Raw genomic sequence first — 20970 nt, 5'->3', positions numbered from 1 at the left:
CTGTTTGTCTGTGTCCCTTTATGCCCATTATGGAGATCTCTGTATCTGTCTGTGCCTCCGACTGTGTTGCAGACACAGTGCCGGTTCCCCCTCATTATACCTGTTGTCATAGGACCCGTTTTGACCATCTGTTTGAAAAAGCGACAGAGATCTCATATATGGGCATAAAATGGACGCAGATAAACAGATATCTCCATATATGGCATATATGGGCATACAATGGACGCAGAATCACAAAGATCTCCATATACGGGCATAAAAGGGACACAGACAGACAGATACAGAGATCTCCATATATGGGCATAATATACTAGAAGCCAGCTTCTAGTATATTAAAGTAGCCTATTACCTAGTAACTAAAGTTTTCAAATAATTGTAGTGGAGTAAAAGTACAATATTTGCATCCGAGATGTAGAGGAGTAAGTTAAAGTATTGGAAATAGCCTACTATGTAAAGTACAAATACCTGAAATTTGTACTTTAGTACAATACTTAAGTAAATGTACTTAGTTACTTTACACCCCATGTGTGCATGAATGATAGGCTACTAGGCTAGTAGACTTTTTGGAATTCTCACCTTGATTGTGGCTTGTCAAATCAATGCAGAACATACAGCTTCAGAGCTTCTGGCTTGGCGCTTGAGGAGAAATAAATAAATGGATATTAGGCCTAAACCCTTCTGATAATGAGGCAGCAGTCACCTGTCCTATCACACTAGAAAACATCAATAATATATCCATTTGGTACACTCTCTGAGTTACATGCCCATAAGGGTCCATTTGGTTCCTATCTATCATTTAGCTGGGGACCCCTTGTGCTGGGGACTCCCCCAAGGACCTCTGGGGGTCCCTGGACCCCACTTTGAGAGCCAACGACTTAACGTGCGCGTATGGTATGGTCGTGCAGTTTGTCCTACAGAGCGTCCCTTACTGTCTGCCGTCATTCCAGAGCGACAACCAACAATGGTAAGTGAGCAAGCATTTTTTCCTTATGGCTCTTATTTTTGAATTAAAAAAATAATCTATATTTTGCGCACATAACACCTCGCGTTGTGCTTTACAGCGATGCATTCAGTGTTGTTGAACCACTCTGGGGGTTGTTGATGTCTCAGACGCGAATTAACCACAGAATAACACATATTTTCGAGCTTGCTAACTGATTGGTAGGCTAGCCGACGTTAGCTCGTTGCTAACAGCAATCATGACTGTCCGTTTGAAAGAACATTCCTGAAATTAAAATACGAACCAAGTCATTCATAATGTCTTTAATTTGATCAGATTAACGATGCTAACTGGAAGCTGTTATCGGTGATATTCGTAATGAAGTGTGTTATGAAACTACATTATCTCAGTCTATTAGCTTGGCAGTTGCTAGCATGACAGCAATCAAAAACATAATGGGCACATTTAAACATTGACAATTATGAATTGGCACTTCTCATGTCTGATGATGTCTAATGTATGTTTTTCAGGGTCAAAGTCAGAGTGGAGGTCACGGTCCAGGAGGTGGCAAGAAAGATGACAAGGTGAGAATGACACAGCTTATGTTGGCTAAATGTCACAGCTTGTTTTGGTGACCAAGCAGCTGGATCTGGTATGGCTTCTGGACTGTTATTGTCATCATGCAATCATAATAACTAGCATTACAAACCTTAGTTTGGAGCACAGCACATCAGAATGCCGTGTTGATTAAAGGAGCTTTGTAAGAAAGTTTACATATATGTATTTTTCTACAAGAGTTGATCACATGAATCCTATTCTGGGACAAACATTCGGCAGATTTACAAGCTCACGATGTATTGAGGTGATAGCAGTGCTGATTTTAACAACACATTTTGATTTGTTTTAGTCATAGTCTTTTAGAAGAAAAAAAAAGAAGCTTTAATTATAGTCATATTTTTGTCATCTGAAATTGCTTAGTTTTAATCTAGTCGACTTAATATAAGATTTTAAGATGTAGATTTTTAACGTGAATTTGTTGACAAAGAAAACGTATTTTAGCGGGCCTTGATGGGGATTTCACGCTTGGTTGCATGCTGAAAATAGCCGATCTACAAGCTCGCGACGTGTTGTGAGCTTGTAAATCTGCTATTTTTAGAGCGCAACACACCCAAGTGCAACCAAAAATAAAATGACTTGTCTTTTTTTAATTTATTTTTTAAACGAAACTGTCAATATATTTAGTCATAGTTTTAGTCATCATAGCTTAGTTTTTGTTTAATTCTTATTTAGTTTTCGTCAGTGAAAATGGACATTTGATGGACATTTTTCGTCATAGATTTAGTCTACGAAATCAACACTGGTTGATGGTAAGGAAATGAGCGGGGAACACCTTGCTTTTTATTTTTGACCTATTCTGACCCATGTGTTCACCTGGACAGGACAAGAAAAAGAAGTACGAACCTCCCATCCCAACCAGAGTCGGCAAGAGGAAGAAGAAGTCCAAGGGACCAGACGCTGCCAGCAAGCTTCCATTAGGTACTGAAGAAGATGATAAAATAAAATAATCTTATTAATAATTGATCCCTATTTTGGCCATGTCATTATAGGTGAAAAGTTTTATAGAAAATAGCAGATCTCCAAGCTCACAAAGCTTGAAGATCAGCTATTTTCACTTTTTGCACAACGCTGTCGTGGAATGAAAATGTGAAATGGCATTATGGCTTAAGTGGTTAATTGATTGTCGCTACATAAAACATTGATTAAAATAACACATAAGCTATTTAAAAAAACCTGCTTCACCATTATTAAATCGGTTGAAAATGTAATCGATTAAAATTAGGGGTGGGCGATATGGTGATAATTATCATTGAGACGATACAATGTCTCCACGATATGCCTTTTCAGAGGTATCGTATATATTGTGATACAATTGAGGGAGCCTTATAAAGAAATCCTGTTTAATCGTTAATACAGAGATTCATTGCAGAATTCAATTTAAACCTGCATTTTTTGTCTAAATCAGTAGTTCTCAAACTTAAAAATGTCAAGGTCTCCACTTAACTCTGACAGTATACAAATGGGGTTTCATTTGTATACTGTCAGAGTTACACACTTGTAAAGTTAAATTTAGGCCTCCTAAAAGGAACCCAGAGAGTCTAGTTTGTCAAGTAACTTGAAAAAATATCCATATAAAAAAACAACGTGAAAAAGGAATTGTGATAAAATCGTGTATCATGATACAGCTTGGGAAAATATAGTTATTTTGTATTTTTCCATATCGCCCGCCCCTAATTAAAATACTACGAAAATAATCGATAGTTGCAGCCCTACATGAATGACTTAAATCACAGTTCAACTGAGTTGTGTGTGTGTGTGTGTGTGTGTGTGTGTGTGTGTGTGTGTGTGTGTGTGTGTGTGTGTGTGTGTGTGTGTGTGTGTGTGTGTGTGTGTGTGTGTGTGTGTGTGTGTGTGTGTGTGTGTGTGTGTGTCAGTCACGCCTCACACCCAGTGCCGTCTGAAGCTCCTGAAGCAGGAGCGCATCAAGGACTACCTGCTGATGGAGGAGGAGTTCATCAGGAACCAGGAGCAGATGAAACCCCTGGAGGAGAAACAGGAGGTCAGACGGCACTCCACTCAGCCTCACCACTGTTTTGTCGTTTTTTTACGCATTTTTTAATTTTATAGTACTGTTATTGCTGCTGTTACATATTTGTATTTTTACCTGTTTAGGTCTGAAATTATTTTAGATTTTAGTTATTGAAAAATAGCAGATATACAAGCTCACAGCGCGGCACCACCTTGGGTTCTTTTGCAATCTGCCTGCCTGCGCATGTCAGGGTGACTTGGTCTGATAAAAGTGAGATTAAAAAGAGAAAAGTATTCTGCACAGAAATATTTGTGTCACCTTCACTGATATTTAACCTCAATCCTATCTTGTTGTGAGGAATTGAAAATCTGACATTTCCCATTGTTTTTCCGTATGTGTCCAACTGTCCATGGCTTACTCTCTGCCAGCCTACTTCAGACTGGTTTTACATAGCATAAGAGGCTGTTGACCTGCGAGAAGTGTCGCCGATTCAGCCTGCTGAAAGAATTACAAAGATTTTGCCCCCATCGCCCAATTCAAAGAACGGTTGCCGTTTCACCTGAATTAGAAAAAAGGGAAAAAAAAGCTAAATAGACCCTTATCTATTCCATTACAAATTCCTCAAATTGTCACTGCATATTCCTTCTATACACTTAAACTTTATGTTGGTTTGTTTACTGTTGAGTGAGAAAACAATGTTGCACATTAAGCTAAACATCTGGGGACCCCACAAAATAATTTGGGGACGGGTCCCGACCCACAGGTTGAGAACCACTGAATTAGGAAAACAAAAAAAAAGAGCTAATATCTATTTTGTTTTCTCTCTCAGGAGGAGAGGTCCAAGGTGGATGACCTGCGGGGAACCCCCATGTCGGTGGGCACCCTGGAGGAGATCATTGACGACAACCATGCCATAGTGTCTACATCTGTGGGCTCTGAGCACTACGTCAGCATCCTGTCCTTCGTGGATAAAGACCTGTTGGAGCCTGGCTGCTCCGTGCTGCTCAACCACAAGGTAACAGACGCATGGGTCGGGCAGGGCAGTTAACCCACATTAACACAACGCCTGCCACTATTTTGAAGAGCCCCGAAAGCTTTGTGCGTTTGTCCCCCAAAAACACACATTTAGGGAACCAATAACCCACTTAATCTTGCACATATAGGTTAATAGAATAATTGAGAAGCAGGTTTTTCTTTTCATAATTATATTGTATATTTCATATCAACGAATCGTCACAATAAAAAAAAGTATATAGGCCTATATATATATATATATATATATTTTTTTTTTTTTTGAATGCGACAACTCCAGATTAAAAAACATATTGGCTAATTTTCCCACTTGATCCCAAATGACTTGCCATGGGGTCTATTTTGCATAATTGCCACGTTGTCCCGTTTCCCATAAGCATATCGGCATACATACATTGTTGCATTCAAGTGTTGTTTGATAATGACAATTGATGTGCGTGTCAGGTCCATGCTGTGATCGGGGTGCTGATGGATGATACAGACCCCCTGGTGACGGTGATGAAAGTTGAGAAGGCCCCCCAAGAAACCTATGCTGACATTGGAGGACTGGATAACCAGATCCAGGAGATCAAGGTACACACACTGACACACATGCTTCATTCCAGCCTGCCAACCCTGCAAGGTTGGACACATTCTTATTTTATCAAAAAAAAGAGTGTAAATAATTAGTTTTCCTGTTCTTTTTTCACATCACCATCTATCCTATTTTTTTGTATTACAATGCCATTGGCCACGATATTTGCATATGAATACCCCCCACAGAGGCTGACATTCACACAACTTCAAAATCTCTGGAATCCAGAGTCTAGAAGAACAACATCTCACTTTTTCACTGAAGCTATTCCTCACAAAATCATAAGTAAAATGCCTGTAATTATTTTTTTGGTGATCATTAGAATGTCTAGAACATGTACATATGTTATTATTGTGAGAAATATTCCCAAAATGTAAATTGGAGCATGATTTATGAATTATGGCTATAAAACCTTACAAAAAACATTGTCTTAACTCATTGCATGCCAGGCCCGATAGTCCCGAGATTATTTCAATGTCTTTCCCTGCCAGGCCCGATAGTCCCGAGAATTTCCGCCATTTTGAATTTTTTTTTTTCTTTTTTTTTCTAAAAAATATTTTTTTCAAAATTTTTTTGGACCCCAAAAAATGTAGTAGGCATGATAGAAATCGCGAAATTGCATGTTTAACCCCCATAGCAACCCCATCTATCAAACATGGCAGCCATCTTTGTTTACATTTTAGGAAAACATAATGGCTTGTATCTCATGAATGCCTGAACGGATTTCCATTCGGATTTTTTTGTTTGAAAGCTGTGAGCAATGTGGACACACGTGGTGCATTATCTAGGCATGGGTGTGCATGATCTGTGCACTATGAATTACATGGAAGTCTATGGAGACCAGAGGCACCATAGAGTACGAAGGTATTGTTAAATGGCGGGGAATGTGTTAAAAAAAACATTACATTTTCCTCTGATTAGCACTCCTACAACACCACCGGATTCTTTTTGGCCAGTAGAAATTAATTCGGGCCTTGCAGGGTTAACAACAATGTTTCGCCTAGCCAAAAATGTACTAATGTACATGTCTCTGTTGTGTTGGTAGGAGTCAGTGGAGCTGCCCCTTACACATCCAGAATATTATGAGGAGATGGGCATTAAGCCCCCGAAAGGTGTCATCCTATACGGTCCACCTGGCACAGGTGAGTGCTATGAATGTAGAAGATTCTCACATGTCCATCATGCAATGATTCCATTCATTGGGTAAAGGAAACCCCACACATAGATGTAGAACATCCCCCTGGGGCTGAGTGTGGGCCAGATGCTGCTCCGTGCTCACACAAGGCTGTTTTCATGCTCCGCTCCCCGCTCAAAGAGATTCCCTTCCGCTCCACTACAAACTGCTACATCACTCACCTTGTTTTTCGCTCTGATCCACACTCTGCTCAGAAACTAGAATGCCCCTACGAACCCCTTATGTCAATGCATTTTGCGCCATTGACTGCCAGAGCATGTGAGCGGAGCGCACGGGGAGTGGAGCGGTGCTTTTTTTACTTGAGCTTGCGAGTTTTAAAATGGGTCTGAGCAACGGTGGAGGGAGGATTTCCCTCCGCTCCTTGGAGCGCCGACCCTCCTCCGCTCCTAGCTGATCCTATTGGGGCAGCGCGCCACATGTCTAAACCCGCACGCAGACAGTCACAGTGCACTGAGTGCAGAGTGCGGCACCGCCGAGGGGAGAGCAGACAGAGAATTCCCTTGTCTTGATCAAGATTTCACTCGAGTCAATGTATATCATCGACACAAGTAGGCTATGTTTATAATAATAAATAGCCTTGTGTCAGTTAATTTATATATCGTCACCAGCCAGTCAAAGGATACGTTTTTCTCTCTCTGTGGTGATTAATCAACAGGATTTAATATTGCCCGTCTTATTAAAAAATAATGCCTATGCTACACAAAAAGTTAACTTGGATGGTGTATATGTTGTTTGCTTGTGGCAAAGGAGAAAGTCTTTCGGACATGGTAGCAAAATACCTTTTTATTTTGGCTGCTGACTCTGATTGACGACCCTGAGCGGAGCGTGGACCGAGCACTGAGTAAGAGATGCGCAAATAAAGTTGAGCGACCGAGCGGGGGGGAGCGGTGCGGTGGCCGACCAGCGCGATTAGCGAGCGAGACAAGAGCCCTCTGGAGCGCGGAGCGGTAATTCTCCTCGCTCCGCTCATGTGCTATGCTAAACATGCTATCCAAGTTTAATTTTTCGTAGTCATTGTCTTTTTAAGACGGACAGTAATAAAACCCCTTTCTCTCTCTGTATCTCTCTCTTCCTCTCTATCCTTAAAAGGACGTGCAAAGCGAGTGTGTGGGGCAGGGAAAACCTGACACTTCCATTTTAAATCATAGCCTTTGATTGACTGGTAATATAAATATAACTGACACAAGGCATTAACAACCAGAATTGGCGGATGACAGACATTTTAATGACGGCAATCAGTTCAGAATTACATGCGGGATCTGACGAGACAGTGTTCTCACTCCTGTTGCATTGATGATGTCTGGACGGATTGGCAGGGGGACCAATCCTCTGTGTTCCAGTCAAAATCTAGTCACTCGTTCCGCTCTCATGCTCTCGTGTAGGCTATACTTCTTGAGATCATCGAAATTGCTACCATGCTACTGTGATTGTTTCCATGGAGGTGTGACAGAAGGTGTTCATTAGGCTAATTTGATGGCTTATTTTTATTAATTGGGATGACGGGAACAAATGGGTCCATGTCCAAGTTTAAACTGATTGGATTTGGATTCTGGTTTGTAACGCAAGGCAACACAACACACAGATAATGGTCTTGGCCTGTAACCTGTAGTAATCGGACAGTTTTTCCTTTCCGACATTCAATCATGAGAAGACATTTTTGAGGAGCTGTATCCGTAACCATCTCTGGTCAGCCTCCCAAATCTTGGGTAATGTGTGTAAGGAATAGGGATGGGACGATATGAACATTTCATATCACGATTATTGTGACAAAAGAAATCGCGATTTACGATATTATCGTGATAATCAAAACCCATTATCCTGGGGCGGAACATTTGCCAAAAAATAGCAGATCTACAAGCTCACAACGCGTCGCAACGTGTCGGGTTGTGAGCTTGTAGATCGGCTATTTTTTTTAGACATTTGATAGAGTGAAAAAAAACAAGTACGTATATTATAAGTACCTTTTACCAATTTATAGAGGCCGGGTTTATGTGGCACCGGATATGCAGCTCGGCAAATAAAAGGTGAATTGAACCCAGTGCATGACGGAGGACGATATCACGATAAATTAAATCTCCACGATACGATTATTGTGAGTGTTTTTATCACGATAAACGATTATATCGCTTATCGTCCCATCCCTAGTAAGGAATAATAAGGGAATGTGGTGTTTTTATGAATATGTAGTACAGAAATTGTTCATAGTCTAACTTTTTTAATTCCCCAGTGCTTGCTATCACTATAAAACCTCAGTTCAAATGGAGGTGTAGTCATAAGGGTTACATTGGTCTTGGTAAATTCCATCCATTCATGAGGGACCTTTTTTGAAGGGCACTGTCCAAGGGGAACGCAGACATTTCCACAACTATTGCAGGGCCTACACAAGAATATAACACAATCTAAGTACGTAAGAGCACTCTGTGATGCTGTGGGTGTAGAGATTGATCAAATGCATGGGGTCACAGCTGGGTCTGTGCCTATGTGGTACACACAGACAGACACGCACAAGGCTGAGCCACTAGAAAAGAGAGTTATCTGTCCTGAAGTGCCACACGTACATTTTTCCTCAAGAGATGTACCTCTTGAAAAGTGGTGAAATGCCAGCTGCTGTTTACTTATGGTTGTTTTTGTTTACCGCCTTTGCTCCAGGTAAGACCCTGCTAGCCAAGGCGGTAGCCAACCAGACATCAGCCACCTTCCTGCGGGTGGTGGGCTCAGAACTGATCCAGAAATACCTCGGAGATGGACCCAAGTTGGTGCGAGAGTTGTTCAGGGTGGCAGAGGAACACGCCCCTTCCATCGTCTTCATTGATGAGATAGATGCCATCGGGACTAAAAGGTACTTGTGTGTGAGAGAGCCTCTGAACATCAGCAAGGTGCTAATGTGGTCGTGAGGAGATGGCTTGGTGTTGGACTAGAAGTGTGAGATGGCAGGTACATGTTCAAGGGCTTGCGTTGATGGCTACACTATTGAACGAGCTATTACTTCTACTACTTATTACGTCTTGTTCTTTCTATGAGCGTGATTTGATGCTTGTCTGAAGGTGACCACACACTGTACGATTTTGATCCATCTTTCATCGGGGACCAGGTCTATGCAGTCTGACCGGTGCTATGACGAATGTCAGTTTGTATAACTGCTACTAACACATAACATCAATACCAGGAAGTTAATTGTTTTTGTTAACAGAAACATCTACTTTTAAAAGAAAAATTACTGCCACAGTTTTAACTGTGTCGTGTCAAATTACAGGAATTGAGGATCACTGTCTGTTTATTTATATGCAGACAGTTTCATGCAATCAAGTTCATGCAATGCAAATGTAATGTGTTTGACGCAAACCCAGCCAACGACAGAACATGTCCAGTTCAGGAGTCTAATTCTGGCATGTCCTCTTAGCCTACTTCAGTTTACTCAGGTTTGGGTGCCCTTCATTTCGAGGGCCACTCTGCAGAAGGCAAGAAAGAGACTGGGCAGTTGCCAGGGGCAACTAATAATGGTTTAGAGCACAGGATCAAAAGCTATTTTTGGCAACAACCTGTGTAAATATCTACAAACACTATTTAACAATATACATGTTAGGGCTGCACAATATATTGTTATCAAGATGACCATGCGCAATATCAGCAATTCAGCATTGTGAAAGGCAATCGCGATATATCACCCTGGGCAATATATCGTCCATATCGTTGCCTATATTGTTGCCCATATCATTGCCTTTTGCTACACTTAGAATATTAAAATAACAAGTGTGAGAATCCAGTAGCACTTAAAATCAAGAGTGATATTGACTTATGCTGTTTTTTGATGCTTGATAATAATGCTTAGTTTTCACTGTTGCAACACTTCAAATATTGAATATGAAATGTGTAATATCGTATCGATATCGAAATATTTGGCATAAATATCGAGATATGAAATGTGGTCCATATTGTGCAGCCCTAATACATGTAATGGTTCTGTGTTGTCCTGAAACAATCATGAAAAAAAAAAAAACATTTTTGCGAACAAGAAATCCCACACACTGCTCTTGCTCAGCAGCCCAATTTTTATTTAAGTTGACGTTTCAGTCCCACTGGACCTTCATCAAGAGTGTCTTACTCTGTCCTCACATTGGATAGGCCTAGCTAGGTGAGATATGTTCCAGGCTGATTTTCTTCTGTCCCCATGTGTGTGTGTGTGTGCTGTAGGTATGACTCTAACTCTGGTGGTGAGAGGGAGATCCAGAGGACCATGCTGGAGCTGCTCAATCAGCTGGACGGCTTTGACTCACGGGGAGACGTCAAGGTCATCATGGCCACCAACCGGATAGAGACCCTGGACCCGGCCCTCATCAGACCAGGTCCCATCTCATGATGTGGTTTTGATACTCACTGCTCGTTTTGTCACGATCATGCGCTGACTGAACCTGTCGTCCTACAGGGAGAATCGACCGTAAGATTGAGTTCCCCTTGCCTGACGAGAAGACCAAGAGGAGGATTTTCCAGATCCACACCAGCCGCATGACGGTGGCCGATGACGTTACCCTTGATGATCTCATCCTGGCCAAGGACGACCTATCGGGAGCAGATATTAAGGTATGAGAGCGATGCACCATGCACTTCGTCAAATGGGGTCTTCCAGGAGGTATTCCCAAAAAGTCCAAGTAATTATCCAATGGGGAGACTGCATTACTTTGCATGATTCAGAGTTTCATAATGACTACAACAGGCAGACTTATGTTTGCGTAGTGATCACATAGGCCAGGGTTTGCATTTATCGTTTTAAAAATGATTTAAACAAGTGAAAACAGCAGATCTACAAGCACACAACGCCTCGCAGTGCGACGGCCTTTTGTGCGACGGCCTTGTATGATTTGCGAAAGAAAGTACAAATTTGGAGATACAAGATTTCCATCCGACAACAACAATATACTAGTCTTGTTGCTGCTCTTATACCACCATTATTACTGGGGTTGGTGGGGGCCAGACAGTAGCCCCCCGCGGGCCCTAAATGGCCCGCGGGCCGCCTGACATAGGCAGTTAATTCAAAATTTTATCAACTGAAATTTCTCCATTCCTCTGTACCCTTTCTATGCTGCTCCTCCTTAGATGCAATGGCATTTGGAAGAGATATAAAAGTATGCTGTAGTGGGACAGTAGTTTTATTTAATTTTTTACATAATCTAGGCCGGATTCTATTTGCCCTTTTGTTGCTGCGGTCATGTATAGCTGAGTTCTTTAGTTAAGTTAGGCCGCCGCCTAGGGTTGGGGACGGTAACCGCCGTACCGCGGTATACCGCGGCCTACCGCGGTGTCAGGGTCCTTACCGCGGTCAAAAAAGACAATAAAGAGGAAATTTTTTATTGAGAATGAGCAAGTTTTAAAACGGGGGAGAAGCAAGGACCGCATGCGCTCCATGCCGCTCTGCTCTGGGCCGCGTACCACATGTTTGGAAGCTTAATGGGCCATCAGTTTCCTTTTCATCGAAAATGAAACTAGGTATTGCCGTCACGCGGAGACAGAAATCCCCACTGGACACTGACTGGAGCAGCTGTCTCGTAGCAGGCAGCAGCGTTAAACTTTCTCCATTATCCACACGACACAAGCATGTTTATACATACCTTGTGGCAGATACCTTTTTATTCATACAGACAGAGCGCGAGCTAAAACCGAAAATGAAACCAGCTTCTACTTTTTCAACGCGTCGCTGACTCCGTCAGCGATTTTACAACCTTTTGTGTCAAGTCTTGTAACTAAAACCTGTCACTCAATCAATGCAATTAGAGACGTGACTTTACAGAATCAATGTACACGATCTACCCGGGCCGTCTCTCATCTGGTTGTTCACACGCAGCGTACTGTGTCTGAAAAGCCCCTGTAGCCTACATTACTATAGTAACCCGACAGTGCAGAGATCTACAAGCTCAGAACGCGTCGCTGATGCAACGTGTTGTGAGCTTGTAGATCTGCTCCTTTCAAAGCCAGACCCGCTGTGCTGTACGGGGATGTATACTCGGGCTGTGGACGGCAAATTCTGGGCAGATGATTGGAATATTTTGGCTTATCGCCGAACCTTAATTGATAGATACGGGGGTGCGGTAATTACCGCAATACCGGCGGTAAATGGGAAGACGGTAACCGCGATAACAAAATGTCGATACCGAGCCACCCCTAGTTAGGCCAAGCCACATTGAACTAATTTATTATTTCCAGCATGAGACTGTTCTGATGAGAAGCACACAATTGTTTGTGCCAAGGACCCCCAAATTGATAATGTTTTGCCTTGGGGCCCTCATCTGAAAATATTTTGTGCTAGGGTAGCCTGGAACCAGACAAATCCGCCGAGGCAAACATTTGGAGGGGGTGGGGGACACCCAGAAGAGAGGATTTTTTAAATATATAAATAAATCATAAGGTCACTCTGACCACTTGAGCTTTTGCACATGTGTTGTGTGTACAGCAGGGCAACAGTGTGGAACCCCACTTATTTGCCTTACTCTGCTGCCCTCTAGTGTGGTCTTTCACAATGGCATGTTGAATATGCATTTAGTAGCAGCATCATGTGCACCTGTGTGGCCCACTTGCACTAAATGGCACTCATATTGTTGGAATTGAAAAATAATGAGGGCTCTTTTATCGTTAGTCACCAAATGGCTTTCTCTCTGCCGAAAAAGGATCATTGTGTCAAATGGGTAGCAACCACTTTGTAGTTCACGCAAGCAATTTTCTGTTTGAATATTCGACTGCCTCTTATTACCCAAAGGGATTTTGCAGGGAATGGAGACAAAACGTTGGACCAAATTAAGTCACGATCACAAAGCAGGGGGAAGAGCAGCATTAGAGGCTGCCAGTTTTGGGAAGTATTATTTTGTTTTGTTACGGACAGTTATTCCACAGCTTTCAAGTAGCTGTGGGCGATATGGAAAAATACGATATCATGATATTTTCCCAAGCTGTATCACGATACATGATTTTATCACGATTCTTTTTCACGTTGGTTTTTATGGTTATTTTTCAAGTTACTTGACAAAAACTAGACTCTCTGGGTTCCTTTTGGGAGGTCCAAATTGAACTTAACAAGTATGTAACTATGACAGTATACAAATGAAACCAAATGGACCCTTACGGATCCATTTGGTTTCATTGGTACTGTCAGAGTTAAGTGGAGACCTTGACATTTTAAAGTTTGAGAACTACTGATTTAGACCAGAATACAGGTTTAAATTGAATTCTGCAATGGATCTCTTTAACAATTCAACAGGATTTTTGACAAAGCTCCCTCAATTGTATCACGATATATACGATACCTCTGAAAAGGCATATGGTGGAGACATTGTATCACCTCAACGATAATTATCACCATATCGCCCACCCCTACTTTCAAGGTTGAATATCGTCTCGGCCGGGTGGAAACCTCACATGTTATTTTTCAGGAAAATTCAAAAACAGCAAAAGCTTGCAGATCTGCTGCTTTTGACGCTTTTGTGTGACACTTCCAGTGTGATCAAGTAGGGCGTTAATTTACGAAAAAACTGTTATAATATGGAGACATTTCTGCCCAAACAGCAACTACATGTCTCATCATGGTTTTCTGTCTTGTCCTCCTCCTCTCGTCCAATCTTCTAGGCCATCTGCACGGAGGCGGGCCTGATGGCACTGCGAGAGCGCCGAATGAAGGTCACCAACGAGGATTTCAAGAAGTCAAAAGAGAACGTCCTTTACAAGAAACAGGAGGGCACACCGGAGGGACTGTACCTCTAACCTTTCGCCACCATTTCACCCTTTGTTTTCACGCCCCCGGCCGACACCCTCCCTTACGGCACCCGCCCATCACAGTGTGAAAGAGAGAGTACAAGAGGAGTCGGCTGTATTGTCTTGTCTCCTCCGAGAGAGTTTTTGATATTTGTTTCTTTTTTGTGCATGTCATGTCTGGCTTATACCAATATCCACAATATGAAAATAAACTTATGGAAGAAAGACGGCTGTTTTTTCTACTTGGTACATTGTGGTACAAGTTTACCCATGTTCCCAGGGTCCTGTTTCCCCAGGACAGCACGGTGTGAGTGCTCGTTTTTCGTTCACGCGCTCACCTGTTCTGCCCTATCCTGGCATTAGCCACATTGATAACATGGACTCACTCACACGTCACTCCACGGAAGTGAATCCACATTATCAGTCTGGCTAATGCCAGGCTAATTCTGTCCAACATGGCTTTAAACTCTACATATAAATAACCCTGGAAACGTTTACATGATCCTGTCTGTTCCCATCATTTAATTGCTGCAAAACTCTGAGTTAATTGTGGATAATCGTGAAATACGGTATGCAATTGGGACCAATCGCATTGCTGTACCTGCCACTCCTCCGCGTCCCAGACAACTTGTGCAATAAAATGGGTCTATAAAAAGCATTGGATGATATATTTTGTAGCATATTTACATTTCGTATTCACAGAGAGGACATTTGTGACATCTAATACTGCAGTACCATTTCTTTGCTTGTGACGGATTCTCGGATTCTGTTGCTCTGTTTCAACCTAAAAGCTTAAGAGGCAAGAGTTATTGCTCCAATCTGCATAACGTAGAAACAACGTAGAGACACTGGAGTGACTTGGTATGTGAAGTCTTCTCCCACTTCACTATTATGTTTTAACACAGTTTTCCTCGATTTCCTTCATACAGTGTGTGAGGTACCTGTTCTCATTGCTTAACAGCTAAGGCCTGAGGGGAGGCCTGTCTCCCTCATGCTGAAATTAATTCCTCACTCCATTTTTCCTTTTAAAAGAACTGCTCTCTAATTGCAAGAATCTATTCCACACACTTGACGACGGCACAGATGCACATAATTAGATGGGGGGGGGGGGGGGGGGGGGGGACTACCATTGTTGCAGCATCTTGCGCGGTTTCCATGGCCTACATAATGCCAGTGCATTGCTGCAATTGCCTATTTCCACTGTAAGTAGTGTTGGAAACTAATTTCCATTAGTAAGTCAGTAAGTCATGTAATTATTTTAAGCTCAGCATCTATTTTTGATTTGGATACATTTTGAAAACTAGTACTTTTCCTTTTGGTACTTTTAAGTACATTTTGATGAAAATGTGGGCTTCATAGAAAGTGTTACCAACATTTTTCTTTTTTTCTTTTATGGTCTATGGTCAAGGCACCCCATGGGTTGCCACGGCACCCACTTTGAGAAACCCTGCTCTAACCTCTGGGGGTGTCAGGACAAGAACTTCTCTGGAAGTCATGCAATAGGGGAAGTTGGGAAACCCTGCTATCAGATGACAGCAGGGCAGAAGGGGGTAGACAACCACAGTTCTGGCAGCCTTTAATATAATGCTGTTGCAACATGCACATCATTAATGGTCAGCAATGAACTGCAATGTGACGTACTCAAAAGTAATGTTGATTTGATTCCTCTAAAAATGGAGCCACGTGTCTTAGTGCTCAGCAGAAAAAGTGTACCCACAACCATTCAGTGGTTCTCAACCTTTTTATGTCAAGGACCCCCAAATTGAAATTGACATCTGACCCCCAGAAAAAGACCCTCCAGTAAGGGCAAAAATAATAGCTTTTTGCTATTTTTGAATAGCCAACATATAAATGTATATAATGATTGCGATGCCAACACATTTTTCTGTGGACCCCTAGGGGTCCCGGGACCCCACTTTGAGAACCATTGATTTACATCTCAGGGGTCCGCTTGGCGCTCAGGCTTGAGTAGGAGCACTGCTGCTGCAAACCCCTCTTGCACTAATAACTCTCACTCACTCTCTCCCCTTATTAAATCAGTCACGCATTTCAGCCACAGTTCGCACATAGCAGCACATTCAGTAAATGCGTAAAAAATAAGAAAAAAGACCACACTTTAACTTTAAATCAAGCGTGGCTTGTTGAACCAGAGATGCTGGGAGAATGAGAAGGGGTGTGTGTGTGTGTGTGTGTGTGTGTGAGAGAGAGAGAGAGATAACAGGGCCTTAAGGCATTTGCCCTGTCAGCTCAAGGCAGATCTTGGTTGGATATCTGTAAACCTCCCCCACAAGTGCAGAGTAGTTACTGACTGGGGATAATAAGGCTGTGGTGACCGTGTTTTTTGGCATTCTCTGAAATGTCACGTTCACATTATTATTCAATCACAGTGATGTGTACAGATTTTGCTTCATTGAATCGTATTCCGCTTAAGCGAGTAAAGTGCAGCATTACCTTCCAGATTATAAATTATGTAAGATGATGTGAAGCCATGTACTAGTTCAATACAAAAACAATCATAATGTAATGAAATCGTGTTCTTGCACCCAACTTCCCAATTTTTCAGGAAAAAAGCAATTGATATTGACTTGCAACTCTGAGTATTTCAGGGTATAATTATCTCTATTAAGGAAATTCTTCCTGAAAAATGGACACCACAAAAGGCATAGCCTAGGCTTTATAGCAGATGAAAATAGCAGATCTACATTCTCACAACACACCTCGCAGTTATGAGACATTGTGAGTTTAGCAGTTTATATAGGCCTAGGCCTACTTATAACTTATAAGTTCAGCCTACTTATAATTTATAAGTAGGCTAATAAGTTAAGTAGGCCTATATAAACAGCTATACTCACAATGCCTCATAACTATACTGTAGGTGTTGTGAGCATGTACTGTAGATCTGCTATTTTCAAATTGTTTGCCTTAAATATTTGACAATTTGGCCAATGTTTAACAATGTTTTGTAGTTTAGTTTGTTGATTAATTTTGATGCAGTAATAGGCCTATGTCCCCCACTGTTTTACATTTTAGAGGCATTAAAGAGGTCTTAAAAGACACTTAAAGTTGTACCATGTAACTTTTTTTATAAAACAAATCTTAAAATTGTCCTAACTGTTAAATCGCTAAAGTTTTAGAACACCCACTCCGTTATTTTCAGCTTCTGAAGCCTTCTCTTTATATGTTTTCTATGATCCTGGCCGTGGACCGGATTTCGCGCCAAAATGACGTAATCTGCATCATCTGTATACGTTGTGTATACGTTGCCCAATCACATCGCCGATCATGCACACATGGTACACTACCGGCCAATCACAGCGCATCTTGAAGTGGGGTCGCCATATTTGTAGTCGCCCGTGTGTCTCTTTAGTCAAAAGGTAATCTCGCCTACCAGGCAGGGTGAAGTAGTCCGTTTCTCCGGAATGCCTGAACGCACAGGAACCAGGGACCCCTCTAAAGATAGCTCTCGGCGTTGTGGAGGCAGACGCGGGGGTGTGAAGGTACGAAAAACGGGCGAAAGACGCGAACGCGACCGCGGTTTGCTATAGGGCTACTGACCACTAGTTGAGCATCTTACACAGTATAGCTTTAAATTGACACTTTATACATTTGCACCCTGTCTGTAGGCCTACACATTAAGCAAATCATCCGGAGAACCCCCAAAATGACTGGGACCCCCCTGCACTAGACCAGTGGTTCTCAAACTTCTTCATAAGGATCCCCAAATTAATGTGTAGGCCTATTGGGACTTGGACCCACATCTGAAATGATTTTGTGCCAGGGACCCCCATAGCAGATTTGTGTTGTAAATAAATCAGATAAATGTTTTCCTTTTTCTTTCTTTTTTCTTTATTATTATTATTTTTAGAGGCTTGTATGTACAGGCTCACAAGGTGTCGTAATGCAAAACCTTTTTTAATTGTAACAATTGAATCATTGATGTTGTACATTTCTATAGCAGTATAAAGACACATTCATTCCAGAAATAATCCTAAATCAGTTCCAGTGTGATATTCTTTTGTTCTGCAACAAAATAGCTACACAAACCCAGCAGTGATTTCTTTGGAACAAGAACTCATGTCATGTTTTCCACCAGGTTCCAACCCTGACATAATATGCATAACGTGCCATTCTAAACACTGTCCATTGGGTGGTGCTGTTGTTAGACACATTGCGCCTTCCATCCGCCAGGCTTTGGGACTAGTGTACACAAGTAGTAACCTGCTTTATCTTTTTACGTGGTCTTTGTAAACATATTGAGCTTTACTATACTACTGTGTTGTACTAATGCTCCTTTCTGTTTAACCTCAATATAGAAGCTCGTTTTTATCACACTTATGTCTAGATTAAATGAGTGCAAAAGTCTAAACTAAATATCATTCTTTAACATTTCAGGCAGGTCTGTCTGGGAAAATATCAGCCTAGGTTGCGTATCGTCCAATAGCAAGTCTCGCATTTCCCTTCGAACCTATCAAGCAATGCCCGGCGCTAATAATAAAAAGAAAAAAAGAAAAAGCCATCGGATTATCCGCTAGTCTGTTAATTAAAATTGTAACTGTTCGATAATTAACAAGATTGTGGAAAAATAATTGGAGAAAGATGCTTTGGCTTTTTAAGCTTCTTATATTTATATTTATTATATTTCCATCAAGTGCCAATGCCTGGTGCAATGCAGGTCCCACGTAGCCAATAATTGCTGCCAATACATGGAGTATAATATTGCGGGTCTGCAGCGGCCAATCAGAAAGCCCGTCACATAACAGCGCAGCAAATTCTCCAGTGTCAACCCAAGCAGCTTCTTACACTAAAGGTATCCTTCCGCTGTTAACTAGTACCCCCGGGTTTGGCCAAACCAAGTCATTTTGGCGCCACCAACCGGTCGAACGGGTGAATGTATGGTATGTATGAAGCTTTAGTGCATGATTATGCATGTTAAGTGGAGCTAATATACACAATATGGGGAAATTGTTCATTGGACCATGATAGTTGCGTTAGTTGGCCTCCCAATCAGGTTCTCCCATTTTAAAGGTGCAGTCTGTTTTTTTTGTTTAGTTTTTTGTCTACTTTGAAACGATATATTATAATAACTGTTTTGAAACTGTTTCTGCATGGGCTACTGTACATCGCACGCAGTGCAATTTACTTTCAATATAATAATAATTTAAGGTATAATCGTGATTTTGAGCCTAATTCAGGTGGCCTTTATTTATTTAACATAGTTTTTTGTATTGTTGAATATTATTTTTCATTAACTTTTGCAATCATGTTTACACAGACAGTTACAAAACCCTACATCTACTACATCCTATAAACTAAATTACAATGTTCAACTTCATCATTTTAAAACCCCAATACCAACCCCATTAGCAATCACTTTCATAATACATTGTATAGACAACATAATAATAATGGTGCGGGGCAACCACACTAACTAGAAAGTTGCAATTCTAGGAAATTGGAAGTGTGGTTATATATTGCAATGTCATGTGAAGCTTGACCAATCCTCAAATACATAATATTGTCCAATCAGAAAAGGTACAAGGGTTTGGAGTTGAATGGAGGGCACCTCTCCTCCATTGAACTCAATGGACTTTGGGGATTTTGGGGTTACCCTAGATGAAATAATAATAATATATTTAATAAATATATGTTTTGAATGAATCAGAGTCTCCTAAATTATGAAAACAATCAGTCATTTTAATGAGAGTGAAGTTAGGGAGTCACCTGAGTGTGGATATAGGCCTAGGCCTACTGTTTGAGAAGACAGCTGTATGTAAACTTTACTATAGCTTATACGGTATAATATGTACCCATAGAAAACTGTATGTTGTTCCATATACTGTAACTACAGCGATAGGTCCACCCAAATACCTACACCTACAGGATGTTGTAGTGGCTATGATGATACTATTCAGTCCACTTGTAGTCTCGGGTAGTAAGATAACTATTACACAATCTCCGAATGCTATATAGAGTCTGGAACGACAGCTCCCGAACTGCGAGTATCGGAAGTAGTCACTGCTGCACGGAACTGTTGTCCCATAGGAAACATAGCACGGACATTCGAGCGGCATATTCTTGTTATGCGTGTATATTTTAAGAAAATATTTGAAAACATCATGGAAGTAACACCAACAACACTGGAGAAAGACAAAATAATGCCTCAAAAAATATTGAAAGAAGACACTTGTCGCTGTTATCGCTACTGAACCAAGGGAGAGGGTGCATCACATCCGCTTTATCCCATACTCATCATAAGACTTCCGTTGCCCCAGACTGTATGACGGGAGCATTTGCAAATTGCGGGAGTCAACAGTCTGGTCACACGAGACTAGTCCACTTGTAACCTACTCCAACTAAAATGGATGCATGCTATTTGTCCCAAGTGACCGCAAAAGATTGCTGCAATTTGTTTCAAGAAACGTTATACCCTGTGTATACTGTATAACACCTAGGCCTATATAATGACACAATGAGACATAGATCTCTGTTTACACAATGCCCCATCCAACTGTATACTTCCCCCATTTTCATATTTTGACACTTGCTTTGTAAAAGCATGTTTTCCTCATGCCAATAAAGCTCCTTTGAATTGAATTGAATTGAATTGAATTTTGAATTGAATTGAATTGAATTGAATGAACTTAAACTGCTCTGTCGAGGTGCCAACTTGCGTCTTGTGCACAGTAGGTCATGACCTACTATGTATGGCCTACTGGTGCGCCAGCAGAGCACGCCATGAGGTGCACTCATCACTGGCATCACCACTGGCAATGCCAGTGACATCACCACTGGAATCACCAGGAATGCTGGTCCTTCATTGGCTGTTAACGATGATGTTTCCAGAAATGCTGGTCCCTGATTGGGCTACGGGTTTAAACAAAGAAGGACTCCGACATACATACCCAGCC

At 41.6% G+C, this 20970-nt stretch overlaps 1 protein-coding gene across 1 annotated transcript; it reads left to right on the top strand.

Moving 5' to 3' along the window:
* The first annotated feature begins 936 nt into the window (after nt 1-936).
* LOC308301355 (26S proteasome regulatory subunit 4) lies at nt 937-14610 on the top strand. The gene is made up of 11 exons (XM_080745316.1): nt 937-964; nt 1471-1524; nt 2380-2476; nt 3433-3557; nt 4357-4542; nt 5004-5132; nt 6179-6275; nt 8978-9167; nt 10520-10671; nt 10752-10906; nt 13937-14610. The coding sequence occupies exons 1-11, from the start codon at nt 962-964 to the stop codon at nt 14069-14071; spliced, it is 1323 nt and encodes a 440-aa protein (XP_080601442.1). The 5' UTR covers nt 937-961; the 3' UTR covers nt 14072-14610.
* The last annotated feature ends 6360 nt before the right edge of the window (nt 14611-20970 follow it).

This window comes from Nannobrachium achirus (assembly GCF_963921795.1).
Source record: "Nannobrachium achirus genome assembly, chromosome: 16".
In the NCBI taxonomy this organism is placed as follows: Eukaryota; Metazoa; Chordata; class Actinopteri; order Myctophiformes; family Myctophidae; genus Nannobrachium; species Nannobrachium achirus.
This window is presented reverse-complemented; position numbering and strand designations above follow the sequence as displayed.

Excerpts from the sequence above, each read along its gene's own strand:
- LOC308301355 (XM_080745316.1), top strand. Across the intron at positions 10,672-10,751 it reads CCCGGCCCTCATCAGACCAG|GGAGAATCGACCGTAAGATT; the intron begins GTCCCATCTCAT and ends GTCGTCCTACAG. Across the intron at positions 10,907-13,936 it reads TATCGGGAGCAGATATTAAG|GCCATCTGCACGGAGGCGGG; the intron begins GTATGAGAGCGA and ends CCAATCTTCTAG.